Source organism: Perca fluviatilis, chromosome 3 (assembly GCF_010015445.1).
Source record: "Perca fluviatilis chromosome 3, GENO_Pfluv_1.0, whole genome shotgun sequence".
NCBI lineage: Eukaryota > Metazoa > Chordata > Actinopteri > Perciformes > Percidae > Perca > Perca fluviatilis.
The window spans coordinates 9,628,765-9,653,577 of record NC_053114.1 but is presented as its reverse complement, the minus strand read 5'-3'; the positions used below and the strand labels follow the sequence as shown (position 1 = coordinate 9,653,577).

The window sequence follows — 24,813 nt, the reverse complement described above, 5'->3', positions numbered from 1 at the left end:
CAGCAAAAACAATACGACTTCCGTCTCCAAACCTTCAGAATAAAAGCATAATTTCCTCCAATCTAAACCGACTACAAAACGAGTTGAGCTAGACTCTCTGGAGACGGTGACGGAGAAGAGAAGAGGAGGCTGCTGTCCATGATGGTTAGCAACGTCTCACAAATCCTCCATAAGGTTGAGAAAAGTAGAGTCTTTGGCCTAACCTCCAAGGTATGCACGCACGCACGCACACAGACACACGCACACACACACACACAATTATTAACCTACTGATAAGCACACATGAAGGTGGTAATCAAAATTTGACTTCAACCTAGAATTGTTGGTGCTGGTGGAGGATCCTTTACTCCAGTAAAGTAATACCACACTGTAAAACACTGTTACAGTAAAAGTCCTGCATTTTGAATGTTACTTCAGTAACAGTAGGCCTATGTGTTATCAAGAAAGTGTAGTTAAAATTATTAAAGTGTTACGTGAGGGTTCGATATGTGGCGGTTGTATCACTCTAAATAAGAAGGGACAGCTGGATGGAGACGGATAACTTTGTTAAGCAGCACTTCACTGTTCTTCACCATTGACATATATAAAAGTTCTTCACACTTTATCAGCTCCGCAACAACAACACTTCCTTGTTTTACTTAATCACATGTAGCTGAACTAACCAATCAGACGCTAGCAGAACTTAGACTCAGGCAAATGTGAGGAAAACTACAGAGGTAGATTCTTAACTGCTGATGTAAATAATTAAAAATGAATGTGCATAAGTACTGACTGTTTAAACACAAATATGTAAATAGTTAACTGTATAAACACTTTAAATACAGTTTTAGTAAATTAACTCAACTTAACTTTTAAATCTTACAAAGTATAAAAATGTCCCCATGTTATACTAATGTTCCACTGTACAACACTGGTTTTGAAAAGTGCTTTATAAATTTAAGTTTATTTACTATTGTATATTCTATCACTAGACTATTATTACTCACGCATTAATGTAAAAGCAGGATTTTACTCTGGAGCTCATTTTGAACTATTTACTAATGATTATTTTCATTATGGATTCATCTGCAGATTCTTTTTTCCATTAATTGATTGATTTTTTTGGTTTGTAAAAAATAATGGTGAGAAATGACGTCACAATTACCTAAAGCCTAAAGTGACACCTTCATAATGTTTGTTTTTTCCAACCAACAGTCCTCCAAACCTCAACTTTATTACTAATACATTACAATTATTAAAATCATGAAAAGAAAAAAATGGCAAATCTTCACATTTGTGAAGCTGGAACCATGAAATGTTTTTACATGAAAAATGACTTAAATGATCAAAATAGTTATATTCGGTAAAACAACTGATCAACTTATCGCTTGAGCTGTGTGTGTAGAAAATGGTGGGCAGTTCAATTTATAGTAAACTTCTTACTTTAAAAACTCATATGTTTTGTATTAAAACATCTTAATTTGTAAACGGACTTGTAACTAAAGCTGTCAAATTATTATATTACCTAAAGCAAAACGTACAATATTTTAAAGTAAAAAGCACCATAGGGCGGGGCACCGAACGTCGATACTTTTATGGCACCGACCGAAATACTCAGATCCTATGAGTATCAAAAAATGATTTATCTTTCAGTGTCAAATTTCGGTTCCAAAAGCATCTGTAAACCAATAATCATGTAGCATACTTGCATGGCTGTCTAACGTAACCTAAAACACGTCATGTGAAAGAGACCCCACCACCACATGGAGGTTTTCTGAAGATACTCGCAGTCGCACAGGTGTAGTTGTTTTTTCCTCGTGTTCTATCGAATAGTTTTACAATGCCAAAGAAGTCTAAAGTGTGGCTACACTTTGTAAAGGTGGATGCCGATGAAGCAAAGTGAAACGTACGTGCTAGGAGTCTTGCAACCAATTTATTAAAGCACTTGACCATGCACGTCATCAATTTGAGGGCAAAAAGTTGCACAGTTTTCGACTGTAAAAAGATGGAACCACAGCCTGAGCCTTTCACCTCCTCGCAGTCAAGACCGCCCCCTTCAACATAATCTATTCAATTCAATTCAATTTTATTTATAGTATCAAATCATAACATAAGTTATCTCGAGACACTTTACAGATAGAGTAGGTCTAGACCACACTCTATAATTTACAAAGCCCCAACAATTCCAACAATTCCAGTAATTCCCTCAAGAGCAAGCAGTGCGACAGTGGCGAGGAAAAACTCCCTCTTGGGAAGAAACCTCGGACAGACCCAGGCTCTTGGTAGGCGGTGTCTGACGAGCCGGTTGGGGGTGTGATGAACAGTGGCGATAGTAGTCACATTAATAATGGAACAGTGACTGGATGTAGCGGGAAGCTGCAGGGTTCAGCAGGACGCAGCATGACATTGCAGGGCATCGCTGAGCTCAGCAGGGAGTGCAGCAGGACCCCCCCCACAGCTGCAACCAGGATCTTGGTGCCAACGTTCTCCAAGGAAATCACGCGCTGGGGAAAAAGCATAAGGACTCCGGGAGTAAACTCCCCAGAAGCTAGGATTAGTAACAAGCATTTCTGGGACGGGCTGCACACAAATAGTAATAGTAATAGTAACAGTAATAGAAAGGGAGAGGAGAGAGCAGCTCAGTGTGTCAAAGGAAGGAAGTCCCCCGGCAGTCTAGAACTATAACAGCGTAACTATAACAGGTAACTAAGAGAGACAGGTCATAATCTGGCATTTCTGGGATTGTAGCAGGTAAGAAAGATAACCTTTTTTAGCGAACAGAAGTTTAAGTAATTGTTTAGGCTAACGCGAGTGGTTTGAAAGTGTGGATGCAACTCTAGAAGCTATACGACTTGTGATGTAACGTTACCTAGGAGCTATAACGTTACTCTTTGACTAGGCAACATCTTTGTTTTTCCAACATAACGTTAAGGTTACACATTTTAGAAATACTTCACAGATAAGTGTAATTTAACTACTTAAACCGAACGCATCCCCATAACGTTGACTACCACTCTCTATATATTGTAACGGACTGTGTTAATCCTTCAGATTAATGTTAAATGTTAATGTCAAATGTTAAAGAGTATCACTGTTCAGATACAGATTAGAGATGTTGAGTTAAACACTGAGATTTCCGCCTGTCAGTGAAGTAAACTTGAGTTCAGATGTTGTGAACCTTCTACAGGTCATTTTCCTATGAGAGTGAGCCGCGGGAGATCGTACACCTGTAGTTGGCTGAGAGCTAAGGGGGACATTCTACCAGAAAGGTACATTTCCACTTCTAAAAATCTTTGATGAAAAAAAGTTTTTTTTTAAAATCTGAACATTAAGCCATATGAAGGACATGTTAAACTATGAGAAACACATATCGTGCCATCTCAGCATGTTTTTATGCCTGAATAAAAAACATTTAAACAGCATTTCACCCCCTATAATGTCAGGCCCTGTCACGGACAAATCTCTAAATGTCAGAAAGGTTTCCTAATGACTTTCTTTGATAGAAATAGCATTTTCTTATTGATCACATGTCCCTGATTGTATCTGGCATGATTTTGTAACTCCTATAATAAATACAAGTGACTTTTTGGTTAATTGTATAGATGGTAAGCACAGAATAACCGCTAGCTACTCATAAGATTGTAAAAAAATCTTCCTTTACATCCCAGATTTTTACAAATATGCAATAGTGGATATATACCCCCGCCTTTGTGTACACATTTAAAGAGATTAATTCATGAATAATTTCTTAAATAGTCAATTTTTATATCATAATGTGATGTGTGACAGGACTGACCGTGACGTGACAGGACTGACTGTGACGTGACAGGACTGACTTGACAGGATTTTCTTGATGCAGGAAAATTTATTCCTATTTGAAATTATTATTATTTTATTGTTAATGTTATGAGACTAATATGGTCATGTTCAGCCAATATAACATAATATAATATGAAACCTAATTTATTAAAACATGACCAACAACTGATAGTCGAAACATCTTTTTTAATTTAATAACTGATATAGTCCAAACATTTTAATTCAATAAGAATATTCAATATAACAACTTTCATTTAGAAATGATTTAACAATTTCTTTAAAATTCATCGAAATTTCCTTTAACAGTTCATTTAACAATTCACTGAAATTTCATTTAACATTAATTTCATAACATATACACACACACACACACACACTAATGATAACAATGAACAATTAGAATTCCATAAATGTATTGCATAAAAAACAAAAAACATGTTATGTTGACACACACACACACACACACACACACACACACACACACACACACACACACACACACACATTTTAATCTTTATACTCCGCAAGCTTTGCCCAAATGTCTTTTTGGATCTCATGGTGACGGTTGGTTACAGGCTGAGGAGGTGGAATGAACTGAATGACGTGCTCAAATAAGTACCAGATCATGTCCTCTCTAGTGGGCCAGAAGAAGCGGTTCACTCCTACACGGTGCATGCATCTTACTTGTACCTGAACCTCATCAATGGCAGTAATGATGCCTGGGTAGAGGTCTCCGGCCATTTTATTACACACCACTTTTCTATCACTTCTGGACCCCATTCAATTTCTTCTGTTGTTGGTGGTGAGCTTGTTGTGGCAAAGCTGAAGGCCCCTTAGTAGCATGTGCACTGTAGAATCTTGTCTACAGTGCACATGCAGCTCACATCGGTTACACCATCTGCCCAGGAGAGGTAGTAACCACCTGGTGTATCCTCATAGTGGATGGGACTTGGGGGATGCCGTCTGGCATGTCCTTCATTGCTCTGTCAATGGACACTTCACTTACATAGAACAGTTTCAGAGTGGTGCCTGTGTGCACCAAGGCCTCAAACAGATCCATTGCACTTTTGATGTCGCGTCCGTGGCTCACCAAGCGATCCGCACACCTCTTTACAACACCTCCAACCCCATCTGGCGCCCCTTTCCCGTGGCTTGCCTCAAAAAAATTCCACGTCCCAGCTTGGAATCCCTTTTTGTGGAGGAGGGAGGTGAATAGGTAAAAGTTCCCCTTCTGGCGGTACTGTGTGCAAGGTCCATCGCTAAAGAAATGTACCACTGTGACAGCAGGAAAGGCATTCTTGACATGAGACAGAATGGGGCTTAGATGCTCCCATATTGCTGGGGGCCCCTTTAGCCGTGATGGTGAGATGGTGCTGAAGCAGAGTGGTTCAGCAACTGGGCCTACATATAAAACTCCAGTGTGCAGTGTTGCTTGCTCATGGGATGCACCAAAGTGCACTGCCTGGATCTCAGATGCGTATTTACATATGTAATTCTCAGAAAAGTCCACATGTATAATGCATTCGTTCTCAGCCATGTTCCTCTTCAGTTCCCTGCAGTATCTGTACTGTTGTCGGATGTTGAATGCATGGCGTTTGAATTTAACCAGCATGCCGTTGAAGAGCTCAATGAGATCATCAAGCATGATCTCAACCTCCTTTTTGACTGTCTTCTTGAAAGTTGTTTCAATGCTTCCCTTTGTTTGTCCTGTCGTGGCTTCTGTGACCCACTGCTGTATGACACCGGGCTGAGCCTTCAAATTCCCTGAGAAATGGGACGTTCTTCTCTTTGCATTTCCCACAGTCATTGTACATGCACTCTTTCTTGGTTTGGTCACAACAGATCTCTGTCATCAACGTTTCCAGGTCAGGGTGTTAAGCAACTTCATGCTGGCAAAGCTTTTGAGCTACAAAGCCCAAGTTCTCGTGCAATTTGCACAAGCATGTTTCCCTATCAGAAAGGGTTGGGTGCACAACCCAATAGGGCCGTAGTCGGCAAAACAGAGAATATGACACCGATTTTCTTGGATTCTCTGCCAAGTATTTCTTGTGCAGGTTCTTCAGTGTGTCCACAAGGAATCTTTTTACATCCTGACCTTGGCTTGTGTTACAGTCTGTTTTTTCCCGCGCGTCATACGGCTGATGTCGTCTCTGGTATAAAAGGTTCTTACATTGTTTTTGTATACCTCTTCCATGCGGACACATTTCTTTCTTGAGAAGGAGTATGGATTCCCTCCTACTGACTTCCATCGCCTTTGGGGAAAGCCAAGGGTACTTTGAGCATATTTCTGTAACCTGTATTTTTTACAATGTTCCCTGTCACCAAGGTACTGATCTGTCTTCTTTCCTGACTATTACCTGCTTGTTGAATGTGTTGCTGTAGGTCTCCAATCAATGCTTCATGGTACAGGGATTTCCTTGCACTTGGAGTGTTTCTTGGTCTCGCATATCTTGCTTTTGTTGCTGGAGACCCTGACCTCATCAGCACCCGTTGGAACCTTTTTTTATATCGCTCTTTTTCTCTTTTTTCAGCAGCTAAGGCCTCTTGTAGCTTTTTCACTTCATCCTGGAGTTTCTTCCTCTCTTTCTTTGGAAGCGCCTCTATCTTTTGTCTGCAACATATCACACATATTGTCACACAACCATTAACAGTCATTAAAAGCTTACACTACTCTATTAAGTTACTGTGTAGTTGGAAATGGAAATATGACTTCAAAATGTATAAAGGGTAGGCTAGGCTATTTACTATGATACAGCAAATTTAATCAATAGACATGTAACTGTGTACAATGTAACTGTGGTACCACATCATAATACAGCTTAGTAATAACCATGCTAATATTTACATTATTATATGGTAATGACATATGTGCATGTCATATCCTTGGTAATAATGTAGATATTACAATGGTATTACCTTTATTACCAAACTGTAATATGAAGTGGCACCATGAGGGTAGTTGTTTCTAACCTTGAAAGCCCTGGCTCTGGCCCTGGCTCTGGAACTGTGGCCAATCTCTTGAGCCTAGAACTTCTCTGTTGCTCTCTCCATAATTTCCGCCTATGTCTTTGGTCTCGCTTATTCAACTCATGAACTCTTTTCCTCCTATCCTTTTTCTGCCTCCATTGCTCCCTTTCTTTCTGAAGATGTTTCTCCTTTCTCTCAGGATCTGCATTTCGTCGTGCTCGACATTGCCTTTGTCTCTCAGCTGCACTAACTGGAGCCATCTAACTGTAATCTGTATAAATTGAAATATTTACAGTCATTATTACTCAAAGCTTATACTTATTAGAATTATATATGTATTGCAATTTTATTCATATACAAAATGCAATCTCAAAAGCAGTCATAGGCCTAAAGAGGGAACATATTCAAAACGTTTGTTATAAAAGCATAAAAAGCTATACATTCACAGTGTATGTTTGTAATATAATATATTTATAAAATGTTTTACTACGACATGTTTTAAATACATATTATATGCAATTAAGGTAATAAAAAGAAACGGTATCATTCATTTGTCAGGCCCTGTCACACAGGGCCGTGACCAGCCGTGACAGGGCCTGACGTGACGGGGCCTGACAGTCGGCCATTTTAACTGCCATTACTCAGCATGCTAGCTTCCAAGCATAAAAAACTGTTAGCTTATAAGCAAGGCATTTCAGTAACATTTTAGACATGTTTTGGTTTTCCAAAACTTTCATTCTATTCTAGGATATTTTAGTGTGACAGTGACTGACCCTTTAGCTCGTCCTCCTCAAAGGAAACATGCAAAAACTAGCTTTAAATCATAAAATGCATTGAGAAAAACTTACCCTTCATCAGTGTCAGCATCAACTCAGTCAAATGATGTCATGTCCTCTGAGTCATACCCTTAAAGGCGTATTACACACTTTTTATGTCGTTTTTTATATAACGTGACAGGGCTGACCGAAAACATGGGGATAGCTGTAAAATACGATTTATTTGTGGAATTTATGTAGCATTTTATGTTTTTAATCAGTTAATGTGAATGATAACAACTTAAACTTTTAATTAATAGTTTTTGTTTTCTAAATAACAGTTTTCAGAATAAGAAAATTTTGGACGAGGTAGTTCAAATTTGGCTGAGGACAGACCATTTTTCAGAATTTGTAATTTTCAAAAGTGTTTTTAATTAAGAATAAAACATCTAAGGACCTAATAAATTACATATTCCTTTAAAGTGCAACTCACAGAAATCACCCATTTAGTCATTTTCTGTCAGTTTTTGATTATACAAGTTAAATTCACTGTAACAATTCCAGGACAGATAATGTACGTTTCTGGTAGAATGTCCCAAGGGGGGTGTGGCTGTTGTGGTGTCCTGCAGGAAGAGAGGGGGTTGTTAACTGCAAAAGCTAGGGGAAGGTCAGGAAAACGTGAGTTGGCTTAACTGTTCTTGTCTTTTTGGCGTTGGCTACGCCCCACAGTAGCCTGTATTCGGGTCAATAATAAAACTGACAGTAAACTGGCTATACGTCTCACCGGCTGCTTATTGAGGGACGTTACAATATGTTAGCTTGTGCTGCTAGTCAGTTGCTGTAGAGTTGGCTCTGTCTATTTCCCCCTTCACATTAACACAGCATCAGGATAAGGTTTTTCTTTTTTTGTTCATTTTGGCCAAGTTCGGATTGATACCAATTCTGAGTATCTGACTGGCGCACCCCTATCCAAAAAGCACAACCAGTTTTATTAATGTTACTCTGAGTGAGCAGTGTTACCTGATTTTTTTAAAGGTCCCATGGAAATTAAAATTTCACTTTAGGAGTTTTTTTTAACATTAATATGAGTTCCCCCACCATGCCTATGGTCACCTCCATGCCTATGGTTACCTCCCCTCCTCTGCTTTGCCCGCCCAGAGAATTTGACCCGTCCATTAGAAAGAGAGAGACATCATGGCTTTCAAATGTGGCAGTTGGTCAAGGCCAAACCCCCACCCTCCACCTTGCCCCCCTCTCTCCTCCTCAATAGCATTTAAAGCTACAGACACAGAAATGGCACATTCTAAGAGGCGGGTATGGCTGCAGCCTGGAGCGTCCCATGTCAAGCCTTCCCGTCTCATGCTGTCTCGTCTCATGCCGAGGGGTGTCCAACGGTAAGTTCAGTCAATGAAGAAGAAAATGTTAATGTGAGATAATAATAGTTGGATTTCGGTTTAGTTCTTTTGACAGGCTTAAGTGTTAATTACAAGATATAGCCATGATAAATTTGGTGATCATTGATTGTTGTTGAGGTAGGCCTACATTAAACCACGTTAAGCTTTTTCACGTTAAGCAGAATGTCCCAACAGGCAGTGTTGTGAACAGAGATGCGTGCAGCCAGTGCCTGCCCTGTTGGGATAGAAATTGTTGTGGATTTTTTTGGCATCTGTTGCTCAAGAATTATATGTGTTATGGACTTTTTTCTTTAACTAAATTGAGCTCGAGGTTTTCAAAAAAAGTGGTGGGTACAAAATGACTCATGTTAACGTACATTTGATGAAACCTGCATCAGCGTTGGTTGACATTTGTTAGCGAATATTAGCTAACATTACCTAGAGCAATTTATGGTTGCAAACTCTGATGGTTTCTTTCTGTGATTTTCCTTAAGGTAGGCCTACACATCAGTGTCTTTAAAAAAAATAGAGTATTAAAGTAGTAAAGTATTTTAAAGTATTTTATTCCAGACGCCAGCTTTTATTTTGAAAAGTAGATGCTAAAGCCTTTATACATACCCTTTTAGTGCATAGAATACAAAGCTATTCAAATAATTGTTGGCATAATTTTATAAATCATGTTTTAATACTAAATGTGGCACAGTGAATCCTTAGGATTACCTGAATCTGTGGATACTGTACAGACTACTTTACCTATAGGCCAGTAAGCCTATCAATGTTTTTTTTTTTTTTTTTAAATAGGCTGATTTAAATTAGCTAATAAGTTGAAAATGTATAATTTGGTGCCCACTCTGCAGTAACTCTGAGGACCCCTCAGCGGTCCCGGACCCCCTGTTGAAGATCTCTGACCTATGCCAAAGCCTACCACAGTCCAGTATTTAGTTTGCTTTAACTGTGAATAGTTACCAGCGACCCAAACTGTATCCAGGAATATCTTTGTAAATTGTACTGCTAAAGAAAAGAGAAATGTGCCGATGGAAAGCTGAAGATCTTGCCGTTATATGGATGTATATGTGTTTCATTACAGCACGACATCAAGGGGGTGAAGTTTGACCCTCAATTGACCATGCTACTTTTCTTGCATTGTTTAATGCCATGTTATTTGAGAAGTTATCTGCTGCACAGACAAAAAGGAAATTAAACAAAGAACTAAAAGCTAAAAGTGAAAGTGACAGACAACGGGCGAAAACCTGAGTAATCTCGGTCGGGCTTTTAACAGTTAACAGTTTTTTATCGTCATCAACTGCCGCGATATACACATCGCGAAAGACACTCCCGATTTAGTTGAAAGAAAATATTTATAGAAAACTGCACTTTATAATGTAACTCATTCTTTTTTTAGTGGTGCCTTTTATATTCAATTAAATGTTCAATATGTTTAATAAAAGAATGTTGGAAATTTTTACCTTTTTAATTTGTTTTAAATTTAATAAGCAATTTGTTGCATTTTAGCAGAATTCTGAAAGCAGCAGAAGTGCAGAACTGAGTACACTTTAATATGTTTACTTATCGCAAGTAATATGGCAAAATTCAACAAACGTTATCGCATATTTTCCTCATATCGTGCAGCTCTATTCCCTTGTAAATAGTCACTCTTAAATGCAGTAGTTAGTAAAGTAAATCAATTACTTTTGAGAGAAATAACTAGTAACTTAAAACACTGGACCATTTTAATTTAGCTTCCAAACCACTTCACAAAACATATTATACATCTTTATCATTTATTGAAATGTAAGAGATGCGATAGCTTGGAACAGTTCTCTACTTGTGCTAAGAGCTTCAGGAGTGAAGATGGGTTGTATGGGAAGAGTTTATTTGTCTGCAGCCTGGTCACCACCTCTCTGAGCTCTGACATACAGATGACTGCTCTGGCTAATGTTTCCCAGGCCTCCTGTCCCGGCTGAGGCGCCATGTTTGGACCGGATGTTTGCTCACTCTGCAACACCAGCAGGGATGGCCCTTCTGCTCTTCTTTCCAGAGTGGAGTTAGGTCGACTCAGTAATCCTGTTGAGTCAGATGCCTCATATTGTTTCTGCCTGATAGGTACTGGTGGTCCACTGATCTCTTGTTTCACATCCAAGGCACTAAATGTACTTTTGTCACATACAGACGCCGCTGGTTCATCCTGAGATACCTCCATGTTCTCTGGATCAGACTCGTCAGAACTATCATACTCTACCAGGTGAAAACCAGCAGCCAAACTGACCCTTCCCACTTGTGAAGTTACACCTGTGGACTGGGCACAGGAGCTGAATTTAACCCGATCTGGCTCACCTTTGCACGTCACCTTTAAAGTATCAGCAGCACATAAGGCAGTAACAGACTGCTGCAGTGAGAGATGAAAATGTGGCGAGCTGATTCTTCCGCACGCTGCAGTGAAACCCTGCCAATCTGCTCGCAGGAACTTGAGGTATCGCACAAAGTACTCCAGGAAGCAGGTTTCAATGGAAATGAGGAAGTCCAGGAGGATGCTGTGGTCGAAGGAGATGCTCTGAAGCAGCAGCAGGAAGTGGCAGTGAGGGTTGCAGCCAGAGGCACAGGCCGCCTCCAACACAGCAAAGTCATCCAGCCCAGAACACATTCTGCAGGGAGAAACATCAGAGAATCCCAGTGAAACTTGATGCAGCCTGTGTTGTTTTCAGTCTTTCATTATGTGCTAAGGTTTATTTGCCTAATCTGTCCAATTTTTACCCAGTCACCAATAGTGGTTGCTGAACTGATGTGTCAAACAACAAGGCACAGTGCTGTGAAAAGCTGTGTGTAAGCTGAACACCCCTTTCTGACATTATACTGTAACTAGTGTTGGGAGAAACGCATTACTAATACAATTTTGGGAATATCATACCCGCAGAGCTGTATAGTAACGAAGTAGAACTACTTCACTTCTGTACTTAAGTACTAAAAGGCTGTATCTGTACTCTACTAGAGTATTATTTTCTTCTCCTACTTCCACTTTTACTTGAGTGCATATTTTCGATGAGTTTAATACTTTTACTGCGATACATTTGTTATGTGCTGCATCTTTACTTGTTAGTGTTGTGAATTCTTCACGCTACGAAGACTGTGTAGGTTACAGTGTGTGTGTACGTTAGTTACGTACGCTAATTACGAGAAGAAAGAAGAAATCTCAGAGATCACGTCGTGTTTCTTTTCATTACGGTTGCCCGTTCACAAGTCAGAGACGATGTAAGTCTGTACTCTATTTAGCTATTGTTGCAGCAGATGAAGCTATTCCTGAGTTGTTTCAGTCTGCATTGAGTACTGAATGTTAACCGTTTGACACTGTGATGTGAAGCTCCTAGTTTATCTGTATTTTGCTAGCTTGCTAACTCTCCTGTTCATCACACGTTACTAGCTAGTGTGTGATACGTTTTTTTGGGGCTTTAATAGTTACTGTGCTGGAGAGGATGTTCATTTTACTTGCACAGTGTGATAATTGTACATTTTATTTCAGTATTTGTTAATATTTGTTATTTTTAATATAATTAATATTTGTTAATTCCTATAATTTGTTAAACAATATGATATTCAAACTTTTGACTGCTTTCTTTAATAACTAAATAACAAAATACTTGTACTTTAACTTTCAGTACTTGAGTAGTAAAATAAAATAAACTAGTACAAAACATGTTTAAAGGGGTGATAGAATGATTATATAGGGTATTTCACACTGTTCCTTATGGTCTCCTAATGGGGTATGTAACATTAGTTGGGCTGAAAATGGCCTGGTTGATATTTTACTGGCCCTTATGCATCCCTGTGTTTTGGCCCTATTTGTAACAAGAGCTTTTCTTCCAAATATGGTATGGTCATGAATATTTAGATGAGCTGCGCGCTGATTGGTTGAGCGACTTGCCATACGCACATATTAGAGACGTGCGCCGATTGGTTGAGCGAATCCCCAATACACATACATTAGAGAAGCGACAGAATCTCATATTCCAGACACTGCAATGTTTCATTACCAAATTCACTTCTGAGACTTTTTTAAGCGAGAAATCAACTATATAAAGCTGAAATATGGGCCGTTTTACAAAATTTGATGGCTAATTGCAAATTTTGTAAGACGTGTCGGACTTTAGGAGCTCCACACAGTCTGACGAGAAAGCGGCAGCCTGCTGGGCTCCATACCCAGGGCAAAGTCACCCTTTGTGGATACTGCACTACGGGGCTCCGCGGCCAGCTGCCGGCAAAACTACAATATATTTACGGTTTGAATTTCGTCACGCCACTTTGATTTTAAGGCATTTTTATGAACGTGAGGCGTCTTTGTAGGACGAGCAGCTGCTTGCAATATGTCCCATTCATTACAATTGGGAAATACCGCAGCTAGCTAGCTACACTTTCGCCATAACTAAATTATATTTACAGTTTGAATTGTTCACGCACTTATTAAAATCATCCATCATCCCCAATGTCTTATAAAGCTAACCGTTGTGTCCGATTTGATTTTAAAAGCATTTTTATGAACGCGGGGAGTCTTTGTGAGACGAGCAGCTGCTTGCTATATGTCCCATTCATTACAATGGGGAAATATCGCAGCTTGCTCACTTCCGCATAACTAAAGTATATTTACAGTTTGAATTTCGTACGGCATGAATATTACAGGTTCCTCAAGGTCTTACAAAGCTTAGCTAACACTTTTCCGATTTCGGATATCAATTGAATGTATTTTTGTGAATGTCAGAGTTAGGAGGAGGCTAGCTAGCTCTCATTGATGGACTCTTATCAATGAGACTCGCGGACAAGAGGGTTTATTTCCCAGTTGTTTGTTTAAATAACTCAACACACATACCCATTATAAGATTTACTGGAACCTGCGGGCTGCGGTAAAAGATTGCGGCGTAACCAGCTCGCTGACACTGCGGTCAGGGGGCGATGTAGCAACCCAGGCAGCACCAACACCGGCACTAAACTCCGACACACAGTCGGAGAAAATTCTGTAATTAGCCATCCTTTTTCGTAAAGCGCCCCCCATATTTGAGCTTTATATGGTTGATTTCTCCCATAAAAAAGTTTCAGAAGTGAATTTTGTAATGGAATAGCAGAGATCTGCGTGACCTAGCTAGATTCAGAAGACTACCTGATCTCAGGTCAGTTGTGTAGCCTAATATATAAATATTGGGCGTGACTGTTCTCTTAAGGTTCCGATTTTGAGATGGTTGCGCGTAAACGCACTCAGCTTTGTTGGGATCGCCCGCGTTTTCAGCGGCGTTTCAAAATATGATTAAAATAGAGATTGTATAAAAGAGGTGTCAGTGGGACTTTGAGCTTCTATGTATGTCCTATTTACCCACCGAACTGTCGTTATTCAACTATGACAGGGTAAAATCGGTTTTGCATTCTATCACCCCTTTAATGCTTTAGTACTTCTACTTAAGTGTGATGCTTAAAGAGCACTTCTACTTCTACTCAAGTCCCTTTTTTGATAGAGCACTTGTACTTTTACTCAAGTATGGGTCTCTAGTACTTTATACACATCTGCATACCCGTTACAATCTCAAAAACGCAAGTTACAACGCATTTTAACCCGAAATTAATTGTTTTTTTAAGAATTCACCGGCACCGTGGAAACATTTTGGCACCAGAGAAAAAAGGTCAGTGAGTAATATTTCCTGTTGCTGGAATTCAATGGTTGAGATGACTGCATGGATGGATTCTACATTTGCAAGATGGACATACTCCCATTATTTTCAGGAGTTATTACGCTGTGTTGAAGCGAGCCGCCCTGTCACTGTTCCTGTGTTTAGAGCCAGAACCAGAGACGGTACGGACAACATCTGTGTCCCAGCAGGTAACTGTAAAGGCGCTGACACACACGATAATCGGCTGTTGGACAGTCTGGCAAGGTCCGTGGCTCGAGTCTGTATGGTGTGTTCCGTGCCGTCGGCCTTCATTTTGGCCCGATTTGACATGTATCGCCCCGCCTGTCGGACTTAAATGACCCATCTGATTGGTAGAGTGTTAACCCGGAAACGGGGAGCGGAATGAGTGTGACTAGAGTCTCTCAAAATATCAAAGATCTGAAATTAAGACAGATTCAGCAATATAATATAACTAATTACTCTCAAATTACAGTAATTAGTAATCTATATTGTATTACATTTTGGATGTAACTTGCCCAACACTGACATACATACTGTTGATGAAAATGAATGACACATTGTACTGTTGTACCTGTGATGGAGAAATATGGAAAACAAAGCTTTGGCGGTCTCCATCATGTCGTCGTCCTGTTCTCCAAACAGCAGGCTGACCCAGCAGCACCGATGAGTGTTCTCTGTCAGCTGGACACTGCACCGCCTCAGGAAACCCCACAGACTCTGCAGATACCCAGAAACCTCGGTGGCACTGTCTACCCCTGCTGTGAGATGACAAAGGCAAGTATCAGCATAACCCAGTGTTTTTCTCCAATCAATTATGTATTTTTTACAGCGCACACAGATCAGTGGCCTCCAGCCCCTACCCCTTGTAAAGTTGCTATAGACTGTAAATATTAACAGTCTGTGGAAGTCTCACACCACGTGCATGACTTCAGGCTCAGAGGCTATCCAGAGGCTATTGCTAGTAGTAGCATTTGGCTGGTGGTCTTGCCGTTGGATTAACTGTACTACTAAACCGTAGAACACCGCGTCCCCACGGCTGTGAAAGCTCACCGATCATCATTTATCAGAGTCTGGTTGTTGAAAATTAAATATCTGGTCTTTGTAGTGTATTCACTTGAATATAGGTTGAAAAGGATTTGCAAATCATTGTATTCTGTTTTTATTTACGTTTTACATAACGTGCCAACTTCATTGGAATTGGGGTTTGTAAAAGGTCTTGACACTTTGCATTAGGGCTGGAGCCGAATATTTGAATATTCGTTTGAAAGGTAGGTATTCGATTTTAAATTTTAATATCCGTTGTTTTTTAAAAACGTGTTGTTGTTCAAAAAAATGTTGTGTTTTGTTGGTATTAAGCCGGTAGCTGCAAGCTAATTTATGCAGCACTATGTCGTCCATCTCAGACAGGAATGGAGAATAGTTAAGTTACAGTGAGCTGTCTGATGTGTGTAGAGGTCTGTAAGGTTATACTGTAGCAGCCTGGTGTTGTTTTCAGGTGATTTGCTAAAGGTAGAGATAGTACGACAGTTCATAACGCTAATACTCTAGTGAGGCACCAGCTGGCTGAGCATTCATTCACCAACACTGCGTCGGTCGTCACTCGTCAGACAGTCCAGCTATTCGCTGTTGCTAAGTACCGAAGCTTCGAAGCTAAAAAAAAAAAAAAAAATGGTATTCGCTACAGCCCTAAATTGCATAAGTTTAAAGTTCACTTTAAACCTAGCACCAACTCCTTCAAACTTTTATCATGTGACATCAATCCAAAAAATAAACAATACATACAATATATACTGTATGTGTACCAGTGTTGTGATTTTTATCATGGATTCTAGAGCTGCGAAAGATTAATCGATTAGTTGTCAATTATTACATTAATTACCAACTATTTTGATAATCGAATAATTGGTTTGAGTCATTTATGAAAAAAGTAAGAATTCTCTGATTGGAGCTTGTTAAATGTGAATATTTTCTAGGTTTCTTCACTCCTCTGTGACAGTAAACTAAATATCTTTGAGTTGTGGACAAAACAAGACTTCTTCTTCTTGGGCTTTTGGGAAACACTGAACCACATTTTTCACCATTTTCTGTCAGTTTATAGACCAAACAACTAATCGATTAATCGAGAAAATAATCAACAATGAAATTAATCTTTAGTTACATCCTAGTCTCGCATTGCCAGACCTTCCTGTCTGGCTAGTCCACACAGCATTCCGGGATGTGAGAAATATATGCTCTGTGATTGGTTTAACAAAATGCTAATAAACAATCGTTTCAAAGCGCCGGACGGAGCCACGGTACCTCTGCAAAATAGCCTCAGGAAGGAAAGTTTTTGATGGAACGTGTTCATTCACAGGATGTTTTAGTCGTTCAACTGAAAACTTAGATTGGACAGATAGTCTAGCTGGCTGTCTGGAGTTACCCTGCAGAGATCTGAGAAGCAGTTAACCATAGTACTCATAAATCCACCGGAGTTTAGAATTACAACACAAAGAAAGCGGAAGCTAACGGACATTGGCCGAAAAGAGCAGCACCGGAGCAATCCCGGAAGTGGAACGTCATGGATATAGACTAGTTGCAGCCCTACTGGATTCTCACCTGTTCCCCCAGCTGTTTGTATGTGAAGCTCCATGGACTTGAGAAGAAGCAGGCTGACAGCTCTCAGCATCACACAGTCTGGTTTCTGACCTTCTTTCCCTCTGATGCATCTGGTCCCCCCAAAGAATGAGGAAGACTCCACTTGAACACTGTGTAACCAATCAGTAGCCATGGCTGTTAACACACTCTGAGACAGCACACTCATATCCGCGTCGAAGTGCTTGTGTTTCAGCCCAGTGAGCAGCACTTCTCCTAAAGACCAATCCTCTCCGGCCTTCTGAAGAACGGCTCTCTTCAGAAGCAGCAGCGCTCGCTTTTTGACAAAATACTCTGAGGAGCAGCTGATTGTCATCAGGAGCGCTGAGGAGTGAACATAGGTCATTCTCGGACTCTCCAGACAGATGCCAGCTCCACATATCACACTGCATGCAGTCAGCAGCTCCAGCAGGTCCAGCAGGAGGCAGAAGGTTGTTCCCCAGCGTCCGCTGCTGCTGCTGGGAAGATCCACCAAACACTGCGTTGTCTTGTCTCTCTCCTTAGGGAGAAACTTTGAACATAGAGTACTTAGGCTGGAGTCAAAAGCTGCCAGAAGTTTCCCAAGGATTTCTGATGGAAGAAAATACATGCATTTAAAATGAGAGATTAGACACAACAACAAAACAAAGATCACACTGCAAGTAGACTCACATTGCCAGACCTTCCTCCACAGCGCTGCCGAGGAGGGTCTGGCTAGTCCACACAGCATTTTGGGATGGGAGAAAAACGTGCCCTGGTTTATTGGCATTTCTTTAAACCAGTCACAATCTTCATGGGCGGTGCTAAGTGCTGAGCAGAGCCACGGTGCCGCTGCAAAATAGCCTCGGGAAGGAACTTGTTTTGGTGGAACGTGTATGTCCAAAAGTTGAAACAGAAAATTCAGATTGGACAGATAGTCTAGCTATCTCTCTGGATTTACCCTGCAGTGATCTGAGGAGCAGTAAACCATAGTCCTCATAAATCCAGTTTAAAATTCCAACACAAAGAAAATGAAAAGTAGCGGATAACCGCCTGAAAAGAGTGACATCCACAGGAATTTCCGGCGGCACCTGAGCAATTCCGGAAGTTGACAGTTAATTGACAGAACTGTCTGGATAGTTTCCAGTTTCTAAAATGGGGGGATTTATCTGTATTTTACTTTTAATACTTTAAGCACATTTTCTTGATGATACTTACCAAAGCAGGACTTTTACTTGTAACAGAGTATTTTTACATTGTGTTATTAGCACTATTAATTAAGTAAAGGATCTGAATACTTCTTCCACCACTGTTTGTTATGCGTTAACATAAAGGAATGAATATCATCTGATATACCATTATGGTTATTTTATTTTTGTAAAGATATTTTTTGGCAATTTCACTTCTGCGGTTACTTGGCATGGGCTCTATCTATCGGTATTTGCCTTAATAATCCAGTATTGGCCGGGCTATAGTTTGTATTTTCACAAACTTTCCTGTAGCACATTTTATGAGCCACTCAGTGTCCTAGGTTTGGGAGATAACAAAGACAGTGATGCACAGTATGACGGTCCTGGATCAGGGAAACAAAAAGCAGAGAATATGTGAGCTGGCTGATGAGCATGAAGTTCTGCTGTGACCAACAAGGTTTATAAGAGTTCACACATCAGCAGAGTTTGGCCGTCACAGGTTTAAGCTAAATCAGGGTTTCTACAGGTTTCACCAAGTCATATTTAAGACTTTTTAAAGACCATTATGAATTAAATTTAAGACCTATATCACAACTCTTGAAAAATTTTGTAATCCAAAAACATTGTCTCAAGCAATTCCCCGATTTCCTCATTGGCATTATAGGACTGGTGTCTAGATCGGCTGCAATATAAGTTGCATGTTGGTCTCATTTGTAGTTGTAATACAGCAAATTATATTTGGACTAGCGACTGAAACAATTACAACAACAACAACAACATTCTAAAGCACTGCAGGAATATTTCAATGAGCATTAGAGGTAGCGTTACTAATGACGTAGGAAAATTAAGACCTGTTTAAAATTATTAAAATGTAAGACTTTTTAAGGCCTACAATTTTGACTTTGACTTTTTAAGACCCCGCAGAAACCCTGTAAATGAACAGAGCTTCTGCTCACAGTGTGAATGGAAAAAAACTAACAGGTTTTACCTCGATGAGCTCCTTTAAGAAGTTGTTTTAAGACTTCATTCAGTGACCACAGACATGTGTCCAATTCGGGACCGGGGAGTGAGATGTAAAATGCCTGCACACACTTCTTCTGCCAGACAGGACTGACTGTACCCTGAGAAATCAAAGTCCATATCATACACATATAATGTTGGAACATAAACTCAGCAAAAAAAGAAACGTCCTCTCACTTTCAACTGCTTTTATTTTCAGCCAACTTAACATGCGTAAAACTTTGTATGAACATAAAAAAATTCAACTACTAAGAAATAAACTGAACGTTTAACAGACATGTGACTAAAAGAAATGGAAAAATGTGTCCCTGAACAAAGGATGGTCAAAATCAAAAGTTGCAGAACGGTGGAAGACAGGGAAGATGATTTGTGTGTGATTTCCTGCAAGACAGGAAAGTTAGTGTTCTGCCATGGCCAGCGAAGAGCCCGGCTCTCAATCCCAGCACATCTGGGACCTGTTGGATCGAAGGGTAAGGGCGAGAACCATGCCCCCCAGACATGTCCAGGAACTTTCAGGTGCCTTGGTGGAAGAGTAGGGTAACATCTCACAACAAAAACTGGCAAACCTGATGTAGTCCATGAGGAGGAGATGCACTGCAGTACTTAATGTAGCTGGTGGCCACACCACATACTGACTGTGACTTTTGATTTTGACCATCCTTTGTTCAGGGACACATTTTTCCATTTGTTAGTCACATGTCTGTGAAACATTGTTCAGTTTATTTCTTAGTAGTTTAATTTTTTTATGTTTATACAAAGTTTTACGCATGTTAACTTGGCTGAAAATAAAAGCAGTTGAAAGTGAGAGGACGTTTATTTTTTTTATTAGTACAATATGTCAGATTCAATATAAAGCTAGTATTGGTCAAGTAATATTTACATCTAAACCCTACCACTTCTTCTTCTTCTCCTGACCTGTTGGCCTTTCTATTCTAAATTTGTACAGCAGCTTTTAGGCCAAACTCTTTGCATCATCATTGCTCACTGACACTGTCATTTATTTAAGGCATTTTTCTATGACAAGAAACACTGAATAACTTATTGATATGGCATGTACAGAGCTCATACTTTCCTATACTTTTCTAAAAGGGAGATTATATGAGTGTTAATTTGGTGTGGTTAAAGAAAGTTTACCAGTAAAAAAGTTTGAAACAAAAGAGACAGATTGCGTATGAAGTAAATGAACGTTTGTGACTAGTAATGTTCCCACCTTTCATGCTGTATTGAGGAATGCTATGTATTATAGTTTGTGTAAATGTAATTATAATGGCTTTAACTGACCCCGCACAGAGTGACACAAGGTATTATGGAAACATTGGAACAAATGTCTGTATGTGTTTTGATCACTTATGAACTTAAATGTATAGAACTTTTTGTCTGGTCTGTGTTGTTGTGTTTTACATACTTTTATACTGATATGGTATGTGTGTCTGAAATAAAGCTGAATTGAAGAAGTTTTCTAAGCAAACTTTGCTAAAACGTCAGTGTTTCTTAAAATCTGGACTGCAGCCGTGGGAACTCACAGATTTGTGGAGCTGATAGAGCACCCACGTTGATACAGTCTTTGCAGCCAGGTGTGAGATAATCTGGTCCTCAGCCTGGAACTGCTGCATCTGTGGAATAGTGCTCTTTTAAGATATCACTGTAGAAACCACGTACGGTGTTAAAATGTATTTGTGTGTTTTTGTAGTCAGCCTGAGGAGGAGTGGGGCACTTACAAGTAGTGACATGAGATCCATGTCTTGAAACAACACCGTCAGCATCTCCACGCAGTATAAGGTGACTGCTGGAGACAGGCTGCGAGACGTCAGGTTGGAGGTAATCTTCTCCACCAGAGTCACACTGATGTAGCTCAGCTCCGCGCTGTTCACACGGCGATTCTCGGAAGGAGCACACTCTCTGACCTCGCCGGGGACCAGTCCGGAAAATATCACGCAGGCCACACATTGGCTGGGGCATGTTCCCATCAGAAAACATGCGTACGCCTCTGTCAGACAGTCAAAGCGCTCTCTCATGGTGGAGAGGTCTCTGCAGCTCGCTGAGTGTTCCATGGTTCTGCCTCTTCCGTGTGAAACCACAGACTGTTACTATTAATAGTAATTAAACAACAGTAGTTAAAGTCATATACTGTCTATGGTGTTGTGGCGGCGGCTACTGCTGCTGCTGCTGCTGCTGCTGCAGCTGCTCTTCTTCTTCTTCTTCTTCTTCTTCTTTCATTTAATGGCGGATTGCAAACAACGTTTATGTGCATACCGCCACCTACTGTACAGGAGTGTGTAACGTCATGTCATTTTACAATTATCTTAAATTCTACTCATCAACCTGTGTCTTTTAAAAATTTTAATTAGTGCCTTTCTGGTGATTCTTATCTCCTCTCCCTCTCCTTCTGATCTCAGTATCCATATCAGATTACACTCCCGCCCTGCCTTCTGAACCCTATCTTTAAACACCCGTCTTTCCACTTCATTCAATGTGCAGTAGGCTACAATATGACATGTTCAGCATTTTCTTTAACCCCACAGTTTTCACAGTTTTTACTATTGCTTTTCCCCATTAAAACAAGGTGCCATTCAGTCCTGTGTGATCCACCCTGAGTCTTGTCATTATAATTTTCTCCCTCCTGGTCCTTTCCGTATAATTCTTTATACTTGTATTTTATAATATCCCCTTCCTTTTCGGTCTTCCTCCCACCATTTCTGCCATATTTCAATTCCTTTCTTCGGAACCACAGCTTTTCCTTCACCTTTTCCTAGTGGAATTGGAACTGTTATTTCCTTTACTAATGCCTCTTTAGCTAGTGTGTCTGCACCTTTGCTCCCTTTTACCCCCTTATGTGCTGGCACCCAACAAAACTGAACATCTATGCCACCCCAATGTAATCTTAGCAAACAGTGATGAAGTTCTATAAGTAGGTCTTCTCTGACAGATGTCATTGACTGTATGCTTTTTATGACAGAGTCTGTACATAATACCACCCTATCAAGTCTGACCTCTTCAACCCAGTGTAATGCAATGATGGCTGCCACTATTTCTGCTGTATATAACATTGACTGTAAATATTAAAGGATAAAGCATCCAGTTCGGCGAAATGCTAGCAAATGCTTTTAAGTGCCTTAAACCTACATTCTATCTGAATTCCAGCAGGGGCCGACCCGTGCGGTTGCAAAAGGAGGTCGGTTTCTGTAGAAGTCTATGAGAAAGTGACCCACTTCTCACTTGATTTATTACTTCAGTAAACATTTTCATAATGGGTTTATGGTCTCAATGGCTAGTTTTAAGTCATCTGCAATACAGAATGATGTTCATTTTTTGAATTATGGTCTCGATTTTAAAATCGAAAATAAAGCAGAGGGTGTTTTAGGGTGTGGTTATGATGTAATTGACAGTTTGCGGCCTGTCAATCATGACAGAGGTTTAGCAAAGCTTATCCATGGCACGTGAACTTCATTTTGGGGGTTGACCACGCTTTTGTCGTAGTGACTGTGACAGTTGGTCGACTGTGGTCGCCTAATAATGTCTTGTTCAGTGTTCGGTTGTACGACAAGACACTCAAAGGAGTCGGCAGTTCAGTTTTTTCGGTAAGTAACGTTACATTTTGTTTTAATACTGTTTTTCGTTAGCCAACATTAGCATCCCAATTAATATCAGTTAGCTAGCTAGATTGCACCTTGCTAACCAAGCTAGGAGGCTAACTAATAACGTTATGCAGACCATATAAACGGATTAAAATATAGGTATACGTGCAGTTTAGTGTCCCAAATTCCCCGTAACGTAACCTCATTTGTACAGGTCCTATCCCCTGACCAATATGCTATCCTAACCTTAACCACTCAAGGTCAAATGCCTAACCTCAACCAATCGACTATCCTAACCTTAACAACTCAAGGTAAAATGCCTAACCCCAACCAATCAAGCTGCTTCGTAGGGCGGGTCTTGGCGTGGCCATAGTGGAATTTGGGACACTAAACTGCACGTAAACCTAAAAGATATATATTTAACATTACAGTTGTTTACAGTAGGTATGCACAACGGTCTCGCTGGTGAACTGTTTTTAACCATATGTGGTATTATTGCTAATAGGTGTGCATGTAATGGTAATGTTAGCTTAAAATCAAAGCCTGACATAGCTAACGTTATAGTGCAAATTCATAAACCCTATTTGTACGGGATTAGAATCATTTCCGCATGTGATTTAGAAATTACCCCCTCACATCTGAGTTTTGTGTGGCGCATTCGCACGGGACAAGCGGAGACTGCTTTTACTTGAATATACTGAAATATATGTACCCCGAGAGTTAGGCAACGTTACCCGGAGGCGTGCGAAGGACGGCGCACATGAAAAAAATTATATTATTGTAAAGTTATATTAGTGTACTATCTTGAAAAAAACTTAAAATTTATATTATTGTCACAACTTAACTTAATCTATTAAATATACATTTTAATCATTTTCATTGCAGATGCATACAGCAGATGTGGTGCCTTGTTAGTGTACGTTGATAATATATACACCTTCTGGATGTGAGTTCTGTGAGACCAATTTTTCATAGACAGCAGGTAGACGTTAATTTTAATGCATTATTTATACTTTTTATGTATCACTTAGTGGTGTAGGTGTCTGAAATACAAAACATAACATGGAGTACCAAAACAGTAAAAAATATTCTGAATGTATGGATAGCAGCATTTAATGAAATCAGTCTCCCAAAATTATGTCTGTGATAATGGTGTCAAACTTTCAATTTCCACCAACATCATTTTGTTACAACTGCCAGAAATGGGTGCAATTGCAAATGTATTATTGTCATTATGGCTTCATTGCTCCTGTATAATGTAAATATTTTTTGTATATACAAATATTTAAATTTCTATTTAGTATGTCATCAGTGTTGTTGTATGTATGTTTTGAGTATTTGAATAACCATTATTAAAAGTCTGTACTTTATTTTTCAGAATACGCCATAATTTGTACAGTATTATAATCCTGTGATATGTTTAATCTACCTGCTGATGTTTTATGTATTTACCATTAGGGCAAGAGGAGGCTGAAGGACACTGCTGTTGTGTCTGCTAATCTATTTAAGGACCTTCTGCAGCACATTAGTCTATTTTAAGATGAGTTACATACATGTTACAATCTATATTTACAAATGCTGTTTATTACCAAAAAATGTACATATCACTAAAAAAGTATTGCATACAATACACATTGTCTAAGATAATGTTTACTTAATACTGCAAGTCCTCAACTGAAGCATACATTCATGTACAATCTCATATATTAATATAATTAATTGTAATCCACCATGCCTTAACTACATGTTTGTCTTTTACTGTAATTACAAAGGTATCCACACTGAAAACTGAATTACCAGAGCCTATAGAAGGAAGATCTGGTGTATAGAGCGTCGTATTTGGTGCCATTCATCTGGTT

General features: G+C 39.7%; 1 protein-coding gene across 2 annotated transcripts; it reads right to left on the bottom strand.

Annotated features, from left to right (window-relative positions):
• Positions 1-10,619: 10,619 nt before the first annotated feature.
• On the bottom strand, positions 10,620-21,571 carry lins1 (lines homolog 1). 2 transcript variants are annotated; one of them, XM_039794581.1, is made up of 6 exons: positions 21,098-21,571; positions 20,903-20,992; positions 19,348-19,480; positions 17,176-17,781; positions 15,152-15,338; positions 10,620-11,556 (listed from the first exon to the last, which is right to left on the bottom strand). In XM_039794581.1, the coding sequence occupies exons 1-6, from the start codon at positions 21,428-21,430 to the stop codon at positions 10,692-10,694; spliced, it is 2,214 nt and encodes a 737-aa protein (XP_039650515.1). In that variant the 5' UTR covers positions 21,431-21,571; the 3' UTR covers positions 10,620-10,691. The 2 variants fall into 2 exon arrangements, with proteins under 2 accessions (XP_039650515.1, XP_039650517.1); XM_039794583.1 differs by having other exon boundaries at positions 15,152-15,335.
• Positions 21,572-24,813: the final 3,242 nt, after the last annotated feature.